Below are 11,945 nucleotides of genomic sequence, written 5' to 3'. Positions count from 1 at the left end.
ATGTACACGCTGTTTATGGGCATTGTGAAATAAGGCGACTGAAGAAGATTTTGCATGATGAAGTGAAGCAGCCTTGGACAGCATGGGAGTTCTTGGGTTCCATTCTAGTCTGCCTACATTTCCTTACATAATTGTAGAATTGAGGAAACTAGCATTTGTCAAAGAAAGGATGTATGTCAAACCCAAAACAGAAAACTACCAAGGAACTTAAAGAAATTATGGTAGATTCAAAGGTGACTTCCATTATTAGTAATATGATCCAACACGCATAGAAAATGAAGAGGTTACTAAGAAAAACAACCTCCTCTCTCTCATCTAGTTTACCGAGACCTCTTTGGTGAGGGCATAATTAAAGGTCATGATCAGACCAGGAATGGCTATCAATGACATCTTTATTTTGAAATGAAAAATGGAAATGGGTTATTCTTCAGAAAACCATTTCTTGTCGTTATGCTTTAAAATGTGAGTTATTCTTCACTTTCCATAAAGCCACTTTTCACTGTTATGCGTATAATTGATTAGCTCCTCTGGCTTAAACCATAGATTGATCTCATCCTTGGCTGTCTCTGGCCCGTCGCTTCCATGAATAATATTCCTGCAGATCAAAATTCAGGATGTCAAATTTGTTCATTTTACCTTTCCTTGCAGATCCCCTTCTAACATATTTTGAGAATTTAGAACAGAAAGAATTATGATTGATCTAGCTACACGTTCCAGAATATACCTTCCAACAATTATGGCCAGATCACCTCGAATAGTCCCAGGCTCAGATTTCTGAGGATCGGTTGCACCTATAAGTTTGCGTCCGTATTTAATGACTCCTTCACCTTCCCATACCTACAGAAATAATGCCATTACTACGATTGAAAGAGTCACCAAATTGGATATGATCAAATGGGAATTCAGCGCAGTTCTATTGTATATGTCAAAGTTCAAATAACATAACAGACTTATTATCTGATCTCTCCTTGACCTTCCTATATCTCATACATATGACCAATACTAAGTATGAAAGAATGGCAATTTAGTGCAGAGCTGCATGCTCAAACCCATGACAGCCATATATCATGTTTAATGAGTGACAAATATCTCAAATGAAAGTAAGGCCCATCCATAAATAGAGTTGCATTTCCCAAAAAAATTACAATAGACAATTGAGTAAGTATACTAACCATTGCAAGAACAGGTCCAGAACTAAGGAATTCACATAAGCCATTGAAAAATGGTCTCTCTTTCAAGTCATAATAATGTTTCTCTGCAAAGTCCTTGGATGGAACCACCAGCTTAATGGCAACGAGTTTGTAACCCTTACGCTCAAAACGGGAAACAATCTCTGAAATCTGTGATGCAAACAAATTACTGAGTTAAACCATAAACCAACTGAAAATATTGTAGCTTTAAAAGAGGGAAGCTTCTTACAAGTCCTCTCTGTACACCATCCGGCTTGATGGCAATAAATGTTCGTTCAAGCTGTATACCAGTCAATTGATATGTTAAAGTTCAATTTGACCATGCCTCCATTTGTAAGAAATCTAAAACATTTAAGCTGTAAACTTTGTCAAAGCTGACAAAGAATTCAGAGTAACTTCTAATTCTAGTTATGGTTCCCTAATAAAGTTGGTGTTTCCTATAATAATGTTAAACCCTTGATTGCTTTTAACTTAGGCATGAAAACAAGTTAGTTTTAACCCTTGTTTGGTTTAGGAAGATTGTTACCTCTGCTGCTTGGGCTGGTGGATCTTGAAGCATGTACACTGCAATCAAAGAAAGAGTTAGAATGCATTGTAAGTCACATCGGTATGAAAATAACAAGTTATTTTCAAAACAAACATGAATTATTTTCTATGATCCACTTGTAAATAAAAAAGCCTTTATAAAAATAAACTCAGTATGTCTAGTTCTGGACAAGACCAAATTATTGAAAATGACAAGCCAGTCTATTTAGCATTAAATATACACCATTAGAGTCTTGGAAACTTGCACCAACTGCAGAACAACCTTCACATTAGCTATTCTTAGAGGTTAGTTGCAGGGTTTTATGCAAGACGGAGAAGAGAAAGGTGATATTAATATGCAATAAATTATAAATGTACTAGGGATATGTCTGAGAATGGGAGCCCAATAAAGATAAGATCGAGAACTTTGCCAACCGAACTAGACATTGATGTCTCCAAAGTTTTACCAACACTTGATAAGCATTCAGAACAAAGATCTTAAAATTCAGAGAAAAGGAAAGGAAAATATGACAAAAAATCAAAAAGAGTCAAGTGAATTCTGGAAAAATACAACTAGGAATGCTTGTGTGAACAGAAAGCAACTTCTCCCAACCTTTAGGCTATGTGTTGACAACCCGGTAGTGAAGTAAGTTGTGTATCTTTTCCATCTAAGTTTTTTACATCAGTTGGTCATAGATAAGTATGAACCGAAAACAATTTCTCTCTACCTTCAGCATATGTTAACAACCCAGAGCGAAGTGAAGTTGTGTATCCTTTACATCAGTCAGGGATAGCCAAATATTTACGAAAGGTGCATATTACCAAATATTTGGCTCTATGATCACACAATACACACATTTTTGTTTTACATCAACTATTATACTGGCAACTCCAGCTATGGTTTCATGTTGCATTACCTACCTGGGTCAATAATTGCAATAGAATAAAATCACATATCAACAGAATTATATCATATGTTACATGTACTATTTTCTGACAACACCACCACAGATTCTTGGCCATTAGAAAATTGGAAAATACGATCAAACTGGAAAGCGTGCCAGTCATTCGAAAGGAAATGCATGGTAATATATAACTGAAATATATAACTGCATTAAAAAGAAGAGACAGAAAGCATCAGAAAAAAAATGCTGAACATGACAAAAGCGGAAAGCAATATGAAACCAATTTGATCAACAAGAAATGAACAAGTTGAAAAGTTCCTTTAAGTTGATGGTCACAAAGAAAGGCAGGAATCGTGCGGTTTCATGTGGATCTGCAATGAAAAATTTAACTTAAACAGCAATCAATAAACAAGCTGAAAGACTCCATTTGCAGACATGTATGGAAGAAAGGGCAATAAAGTCCAATATATAAACACTATAATACTCGAGCAAATCAAAAATGACTTGTGCATGCATTTAAAAATAAAAATAAGCAATAAACTTTTATGGACAAAAAGAATGTGAAAGAAGCCAAACCCCTTCACCAGTTTCATTGCTAAAAAATCAAATGCAATTCCCCACTCCAGTATAGAAAAGATTAATTTCCGCAAGTGAGGATGATTGAGCAATCAAGAACTAAACTACTGTAATTTCCCCTTTCTGGAATGGAGCCAAGTTGAAACCCAAACGCCCATCATTCATTTCCCATGTACCTTGGGAATTTTGCACTTCGAAAATCGTAGTAGTAAGTATAACTGTATAATGATAACTCAAGACGATCAAAATGTCATAAAGGGGCCACTCCAATGTTATTATAAAACAAAATTATAATAAAGAGGGCCTCAAGGAGATCTTTTACAATTGAAGTTTATTTTAAATAATTCCTCTCAAAAATAAATCAAGGATCATGAAGGAAATTTGAAGAGTCATCTCTTTTGGAAGAAAATTCCATTTAAGAGAGGCCAAGCAAGGCGGGGGCATTTTGATCAGCCATTCTATTTTCTGATTTCTACTCCTTGTTGGAGCATTGGATTTTGTTTAATTAACCTGAGGACAAAAAACCCTCTAGGTCTGGAATTGGAAGACAAAAATACCCCTGATTTCCATCACTGGGTTAGTGAACGAAAAACCTTTACTCAAACTTGGGGCAACTCACCCAGGGATTGCAAATGAGCTTCATGTAAACAGGCAATTCCACATGACGTTGATGAAATCTTTCAGACTGGTATGCAAGAGCAGAATCATATATTATTTGCAATGGCCAAACCCACAGTTGTCTAAGTGACAATTGGTGCCAAAGGTTTGTAATATATATTTCAGAGGTTATCAACGACTTAAGGTGGATTTATTATCAGTGATTCCTGATAACCAATATTCAGAAATCTATGTTGGAGGGTGTATAATCTGAATATGTTGGCATCCTATCAACTTACACCAACAAGCTGGAGAGGAAAGAGAATAGAAAAAGGAACCTTTATATAGTTTTCTTAAGTTTCAACTGCTGGTATAAAAAAATTGGCTCTTCCAAGTAAAGAATGTGACCTTTATTTCAGTCAAACCCAAAACTAGTTTGCAGATCAGAAGACACAAAGTTCAAGCATATGACACCGGCCAATATGCCCTTCATCCCAAGGTGTTGTATGGAAAAGAGATTGAGCACACAGAAGAGTTGATGCATAACCTTGAACAAAGACAACAGTAACTTCTTGTAGAGTTGCAACAATACAAAGTTCACCTTGCTATCACTAAAATTCCAAATGCCCTCTCAACAAGCAGAGAGGAAGACCTTCCTTTTGAGTAAGATTTCTCTAATTACCATGAGGATAATCAGTCCTTTGCATCAGGATATGATTCCATGAATGGAGAAGATGTGTATAGTGACTATGATGTAGTTGGTCGGCAGTCCAAAATTTCAAAACGAGCATATTGCTGATACACTTCAGTATGAGCACAGCATGCAATATCCTAGGCAACTCATACAGCTATTGGAGAAGATGTGTATAGTGACTATTGTGTAGTTGGTCGGTGGTCCAAAATTTCAAAATTAGCATATTGCTGATACACTTCACTATGAGTTGACCACTTACAGCATGCAATATCCTAGGGAAGAACTCATACAGCTATTGGAGAAGATGTGTATAGTGACTATGTTGTAGTTGGTCAGTGGTCCAAAATTTCAAAATGAGCATATTGCTGATATACTTCAGTATGAGTTGACCACTCACAGCATGCAATATCCTAGGGAACTCATAAAGGCATCCCAATAGTCAAAGCAATCATGGATACTAGTTAAGAGATGAACATGTGCCTGCACTAAGTAATGATGTTGCTAGATCAAGAAAATTTCCATGGGTGGCAATAAGAAATCACTACAGGTAGAGGATAAGATGACAAACAGCAATGATACCAAGAAGGTGACAAACAAAAGGAATGTTTCGATGCAGCAGTGGGTAGTGAAGAAGAAAGAGGTGCTAACAACTCACGAACATGACTTCCAAAAGAAGCAAATTTGAATGATGAGGCACAATTAGTTCAATCCATACCATTGGAAGTGCACAGTATGGACAAAGAGGAAATGTGTGCACAATTGAACAATCAAACAGATCAACTCTTGGAGCTAATTATTTAGAGTGTGTAAATGTTTATGATATCAAGGATGAACAAGAAGCTAGTTTCTTATTTGATGTATGGCCCTCTTTTGTCCCTACTATTGATGAAGCTGCCGATGACTGTTTGCATGACAATGACATAGGTGTGGCTACATTTGGTGATAAGATTTCTGAAACAAATGTCAATGTAGTTACTGGTTTTCGATGTGAAGACCTTGCCTTCGATGATTGTGAAGATAGTGATCATGTGGACACATATGAGAACCTAATTATTTGTGGCAAGACATGCAATCTTCCTCGTACAGATTATGCATCATAGGTCTGATTTTAGCAGCATATATGACAACAGTGGACTGCCCAAATTAGCTTGAAATAGAGAGACAATTTGGAAAACGTAGTTCCTCACATGAGGTGTCTCGTGGTAGTGATTTTTGTGTTGATGATGGGAATTATGGACTGCCCAAATGAGCTTGAAATAGAGAAACAATTTAGAGAACGTAGTTCCTCACATGAGGTGTCTTGTGGTAGTGATTTTTGTGTTAATGATGGGAATTATGAATATAATCATAAAGAAAATAATGTTGTTAATGAAGCTTTCCTTTCTGATGAAGTTTTAGTTCCTAGTGCTGTGAATAACGAAAATCTTTTAAATGGGCCTTTCATACAAGTGATAATAATGTTGGGCAGCAACATATATTCCAATTTGAAAATCAGCATGTTGCTCAGCTTGATAGTGTTCCAAAGCTTCAATTTGTTTAGTTTGATTTGCAAGAAGAAAATCTTCTTTGTGCAGATCAGCAAGGTAATAAGGCATATTTTTCATTGCAATGTGAATTGGACGCATTCTCTTTTAGCGTCAATTCAAGTGACAAGGTCAACCCATTTGACAACATTCTCATTCCTTTCTGGGCTGACGTGGTTTTTCAAGTTGTACCCCTAGCTGCTATGGATATAAATGATGCATTACAATATAAGTCAGAGGCCTATTAATTGTAGTTACCTTGAGATCACAAGGTTGATAGTAAAGATGGTCTTCATTTTTGGGGAGGCAATCACAGGTCAATACATGTGAGAAGAAAGCCATGTTTATCGCAACTGAATGATGGAACTAGTTCCAGGTTGAGGGAGATCATTTCCTTCAACAGACTGGCATTTGACACAGGCAAGCATTTGCAGTAGTATATCTGTGGCTTTGTGCCATGGATTCTCATGCATGTTAAGACCTACAAAAGATTTTATAAGTTTCACTTCAAGCCTTAGTGTTCAAAATGTTTGTGTTGTCATGTTGTTGGCTGCAGGTGACGGTCTTGTATATCATTTTCTTCATGATGTTTGGCCTTGTGTATATGGTGTCAATCTTTGAGTCGTCTCACCATGTAAATATTGTTGTGTTTGTGCAATCATGAACCCAGTTTGTTGTGAGAAGTATTATTTCATTCTGCTCCCCCACCGTGTTTTTATTCTGAGTGTGTGGTCTACAACCAAATTTCTTCTGCATTCTTGTTGTGCCTACAAGAGGCACACATCCCCAACTAGAAAAAAAACATTGTATAATCTTTTTAGTGTCCACATTCATGTTGTGTTTTTGCTCCAGTTTCACTCTCCTTCACATTAAGAGAGTTTCAAATTCGTCATAAAACCCTAAAGACACTAAGTGCTAACTATTTGAGGCATAATCTGTGTGTTTATTGGCTCCCAAGACCTGGTTCAAGTGCCGATAGAAAGGGAAAAGGCAAGGCCACAGTGATAAGATACTAAGAACAATAATATTAAAAGCAAATATTGTAAAAAATATATTTATTGTTGTAAAGTACCCAAGTAAAAGTGATAAATATTTTAATATTTTTTCAAACCATTCAAAGTACCAAATGAATAAACGAAACAGTCGCAATTATTGCTATTGTCTACCCTATGCATTTTCAAAGAATGCAGGGTCTTCTCTCGGCTACCTTGTGTCCTCCTGTTTGCATCCATCTTGAGCAGATTTTGAGTGGGATTTTGCTGAGGACATGGAATTTTGATGTGCTACAATGTTGCAACGTAAGAGTTTCAACTTTCACCCTAGGTGCATTTGTAAACATTGAGGAGATTGGTTCTTGGTTGCCCTCTACAGATGTTTGCAAGTAGAGAGATTTTCTAAGGTTTTAATCTAAGTCACAAGGTTCGAATTCGAATTCGAAATCGACGGCCATGAAATTCGGATGAAATTCGACAAGGGAAAAATTCAAAAAAACAAATCGGATAAAAATCGCCTTATATAATTTTGTTTATTTTTTAAATATATGTATACTTCTAATAAATTATCCGCAGTTGCAGATACAAAGCATACCCGCAACAGCGCTTTATAGAGAATCCACCGAAAATGTTTAAAAAAAACCTAAACGCTTTTCGGAAACCCTAGAAAAACGTTTTTAAAATTTTAACTTTAATTAAAAAAAAATGACGTCATGGCCATCTGATTTTTCGGTCGAATTTGAACGAATTTTTCATATTAGTTTGAAATTCGATAAAAATCGGCCCTCATCTTTGAAAATTGCCAATTTCTGTGACTTAGGTTTTAATTGTGTAACATCCAGTTACAAGAAGGGGGTGAAGTTTTGAAGCATCTGAAGGACAAAATTGCATTAGGTGTTATATATCGAGTGTATCCAAGGTTGTGTGTGTATCTTCAAGGGAATTTTAACTTCTTGATGAGGTTCTCTCTTGTCACACTTGCTAATGTGAATGTAGTGACCATTTGATAAATGTGACAACATTTTTGAAATATTACAATCATTGAGATAAGCATTTGTTTTCTACATATGGATTTGTGCAGTCCAAATCTGGACAATTAAATTTGCTTTTGCTTTTTGTCATATACCTATAATGAGATGGATTTTATGCCCAAATCAGTTCTCCTGTGCTTATATTCACTGTTTTTCTTTCTATTAACTGTGACTTTATAACATCTCAAATAGGCACTGATCTGGGGAGCATTGTCCTAACCCAACAAAAATCTAGTAGAAGCCATTGTTCAAACAAAAAGGACACATTAGCATATAAAAGATAGGTAGGGATCAAGTGCATTCATTTGGATTTGTTCTCTGTCTAGCCACACCTCGCTGAAACTACAAAATCCCATTTTTTTCTTCAAAAGTAGCAGATTTAGTAGGCCCTGTGACTTCGACAGAACAGAGCCACCCCTGGATCCACCCAACACTGATAAAATAAAGGAGGAATTCAAGAAAGAATGGTCTAAAACAATCAGCATTAGCTCCAATTACAACTATTGAAAGATATACAGATAAAAGCTACTCAAATAGAAAGCAGATAAATGCTTGAGTCTTACAATACGATGAAGGAAAAAGCCCTCAAACACCAAAGCATATTGCATCAGAAAAAAGAACAAAACAATGGACAGTACCTGCTGAAGAATACAAACAGGGAAAAACATATAAGCTTCAACTTTAAAACATAACAGGAACACAGTTGCATGGCAGAAGCCTCATCATGGACTATTTGTACTGTGCCATATCAATACCCACTTTTGGAAATACAGCCTGATTGGTCTCACTACTAAATTCCTCTGGTATCAATCAATAAAATAGGTCTTAGATTGGCAAATAAATGAATAATCAATTTCTGGCTGCTGCAGGTTGAGTTTTGGTGCTGAAGATGTCTTGCAGCTGCTGCAGGATGCATTTTTCACCTGTAGAAAATGAATGGATTGATTTGTAGGGTTTCCAGAGGCGGAGTATCATTACTCCTTTATCATAAACGTCAGGCATACAGACAATAGCAAACAGCATTGCATAAATGACTAAAAAATGTCATGCAGTGGTTAAAAAATGCCCAGAAAAAGGAGTCTTTTGGTGTTTCAGTTTGCTGTTGTCGTTGCTTTTTCCCGTAGTTTTGTCTTCCTTGGGAATGCAATGTGTTAAATAAGCGAACCTGAAACAAAGTTGAGGACACATCTTTGGAGATTAGAACTTTTCCCTGTTTTATTACAATTTCCATAACTGAAACAAGTGATAGTGACCAGAACAGCGTTTTGGAGTACATTCTAGGGTTAGAGGAGTCATGCTTGTACAGGCCTGAGAGGTTGCAAATCCTGTGTAACTTCATTTTACATAGACTTTTATGTGAGATTGTACTAATTTCAGTTTCATCAACATCTACAATAATTGAGTAGTGTGTGGAATGCTCATTCTAATGTACCAACCAGTTATAATATACAAGATTAACAGCCCATTATTAACAGCCCATTACAAACCATTATAATAATTAACCTCTCAACCTAAAATCACAATCGCATCTAATCATTAGAAGAAGGGAAAAAAAACTTACCTGCAGCAGGCAACATCAATGCCCCAGATATCCACTGCCTGTAAGCATTCTGGTGCTCCCCATAAGAACCTAGGGCAGCGAGTGATGAGAACCTTCCTCTGCATGAGGTTGCTACTGCTCCTGCTACAGATCTTGCTTCTGCAAAGCCAAACACACTCTTCATTACACACTAGAAAGTAATTCGGAAACCCCAGTACATGACATATGCACACTAACTCTATCTCTCGCTGACAACCATTCCTAGTTATGACTATCTATCCTTTGTTACATATGTGAAGATCGCCCAAAAACCTCGGTACATATAACATATACACAAAGGTTCTTACAGTCTCACTTTGGAAGGATCAACCAACAGGCTGTACGGTTTACCAGAAATTGAAATGTATGGTTACTTTTTCTACTGCAATCACTTATAACCCCATCTTGTAAATATAAATTACAACTGCTAATTGTTTAAAAACATTGCTTCTATCAAGGAAGCTGTAAGGATCACCCAGCACATTATGCAAGGTGGGAAAAAGTGATCTGATTATTTCCCCAAAAGTAGGTCCATATAAAGTCTAAAAAACTACAACCTACAATTTTTTTATCATGGTACTCTTCTACGAAGGAATCTGCAAGAATGGTAGGTAGGCTATCTTTTCGACTACAAAAGAAGCTACAAGCAATCTAGGAGAGAGATAGAGGGGTCCATTTATTTCGACGAGGTTAATCTATGGTCCCATATGGTCAACATGATCTATGAACTACAATCTCCTTAATGTAATACTCTGGTACGAAGGAGGTTACAAGAGTGATAACTAAAACCAGCAATCCAGAAGAAAATGCTCACCACCTTCTATATTATTAAAGTTGCATATTTTACCATCTTCTTCTGGAGATTGGTTCTGGTTCTACTAGTTTGGATAGTAACTCTCCTAGAGTATTTATTCTGGCTCAGGATACACACTTAGGGAGAAAGTGATCTATTCCATTATTATTTCGAATAACGTCAACCATTATCCTATGACTTACTTTTTTCGCTATCAGAAGGCTCATCTTGTGGGATTGAAGGTCTAGGAGAAAGAGATCTGATGATCCTTTATGGCATCAAGACTATGATCTAGATTGTATTTCTGTTATAAAAGAGGCTGGAAGAATGGTGGGTAAGCTAACCATCACAAGAAAGTGGCTTCATCTTCCATGAGATAAAATTTGCATATTTGCATATCTTACACTATAGCCTTGCATTACAGTTGTTCATCACAGCCCCTCTAGGCATGAAGGTCAATGATCAAATGTAAGCATTTGGCATGTGGGTGTTGCAGATTCATGACAACCATTCAAGAAATAAACATCCCAAAAATGAAAAAATGCAATACAAATTATAAAAAGATGTGTTTGAGCAACCTGGTAAAACATTGATAGATTTGGAAGCAGCAGCAGCAGCAAATGCCCTTGTTGTTCGGGCTGCAGCACTGAACAAGCGAGAATTCATTGTACCAGCCTCGCACAAAACCTCAAAAACAAGCTTAAGAATGGTAACACAGAAAATCCCCCTCGCCCCTTTTTCTAATGCTGTGTCTGTAAGCAATCCTCTGCATGAAAGCTCCCTTATATTATTCGTCTCTTCGACATCAAAACTAACCAGAGAACTCACCTAACCGGACAAACCCAAGATTGGAAGTGCAGTTTTAGCTAACCCTATACACGTGGCACTCCACGAACCATTCCTGGATTCCTGATAGAAAGGAAAACTGAGGCATTCAAATCGCTCACCAAGCACGTGTCATTAAACCGTTTTTTATTCTTGTTTTGACTGTTGCCAGATTAACAATCATAATCTATATATGGGGGTTATGGTAAGGAATTGTGCCTATTTATTGTCGGGGAAGAGGAGGTTTTCCCAACATAATCGCTTTATTAATCGCTTTATAAGGATGATTTTCATAAATCATCATTATGCTTTTCTTTTTTGAGAATTAGGGTACAATATGTAATCATGGTTTTTTTCTTTTTCAGTTTTGGGGTCAAAGCAGGACATGTTGAAAAAATTGTAACTCTGTTTAATATGCATTTATTCAATAAAAACAATTAAAAAAATTGATAAAATATAATTTATTTATAAATAGCTTAGATTATTTAGTGTATTATATTTCTGTAAAAGATAGGTATGTTGGTCATATGAAAACTAGAATGGTCTTTCAATGACTAAATTGGTTCCTAGAACCTTTCCAAATGTATGAATAATTTATTTCAACTCTAAACTTTTTGTTTTTATTTTTTTTAATCTATCATTAGACTTTTTAAAAGCATGTGATCTAAAACAACTTAAAATAATGATGAAAATTACTGTCTTTGTGTCATTTTTA

At 36.2% G+C, this 11,945-nt stretch overlaps 1 protein-coding gene across 1 annotated transcript; it reads right to left on the bottom strand.

Annotated features, from left to right (window-relative positions):
• Positions 1–222: 222 nt before the first annotated feature.
• LOC131040564 (nucleoside diphosphate kinase 3) lies at positions 223–11,233 on the bottom strand. The gene is made up of 7 exons (XM_057973506.2): positions 10,984–11,233; positions 9,595–9,732; positions 1,717–1,754; positions 1,420–1,470; positions 1,173–1,340; positions 725–837; positions 223–595 (listed from the first exon to the last, which is right to left on the bottom strand). The coding sequence occupies exons 1-7, from the start codon at positions 11,069–11,071 to the stop codon at positions 475–477; spliced, it is 717 nt and encodes a 238-aa protein (XP_057829489.1). The 5' UTR covers positions 11,072–11,233; the 3' UTR covers positions 223–474.
• Between the last annotated feature and the right edge of the window lie 712 nt (positions 11,234–11,945).

This window comes from Cryptomeria japonica, chromosome 4, assembly GCF_030272615.1.
Source record: "Cryptomeria japonica chromosome 4, Sugi_1.0, whole genome shotgun sequence".
NCBI classification, from domain to species: Eukaryota; Viridiplantae; Streptophyta; class Pinopsida; order Cupressales; family Cupressaceae; genus Cryptomeria; species Cryptomeria japonica.
This window is presented reverse-complemented; position numbering and strand designations above follow the sequence as displayed.

What these genes read in the sequence shown, in the direction of transcription:
- LOC131040564 (XM_057973506.2), bottom strand. Translation starts at nt 11,071, where the DNA reads ATGAATTCTCGCTTGTTCAGTGCTGCAGCCCGAACAACAAGGGCATTT. An exon ending in ATTGATGTTGCCTGCTGCAG is followed by an intron (nt 1,755 to 9,594) that starts GTAAGTTTTTTT and finishes CTTTGATTGCAG; the next exon opens with TGTACATGCTTCAAGATCCA. An exon ending in ATGGTGTACAGAGAGGACTT is followed by an intron (nt 1,341 to 1,419) that starts GTAAGAAGCTTC and finishes TTTGCATCACAG; the next exon opens with ATTTCAGAGATTGTTTCCCG.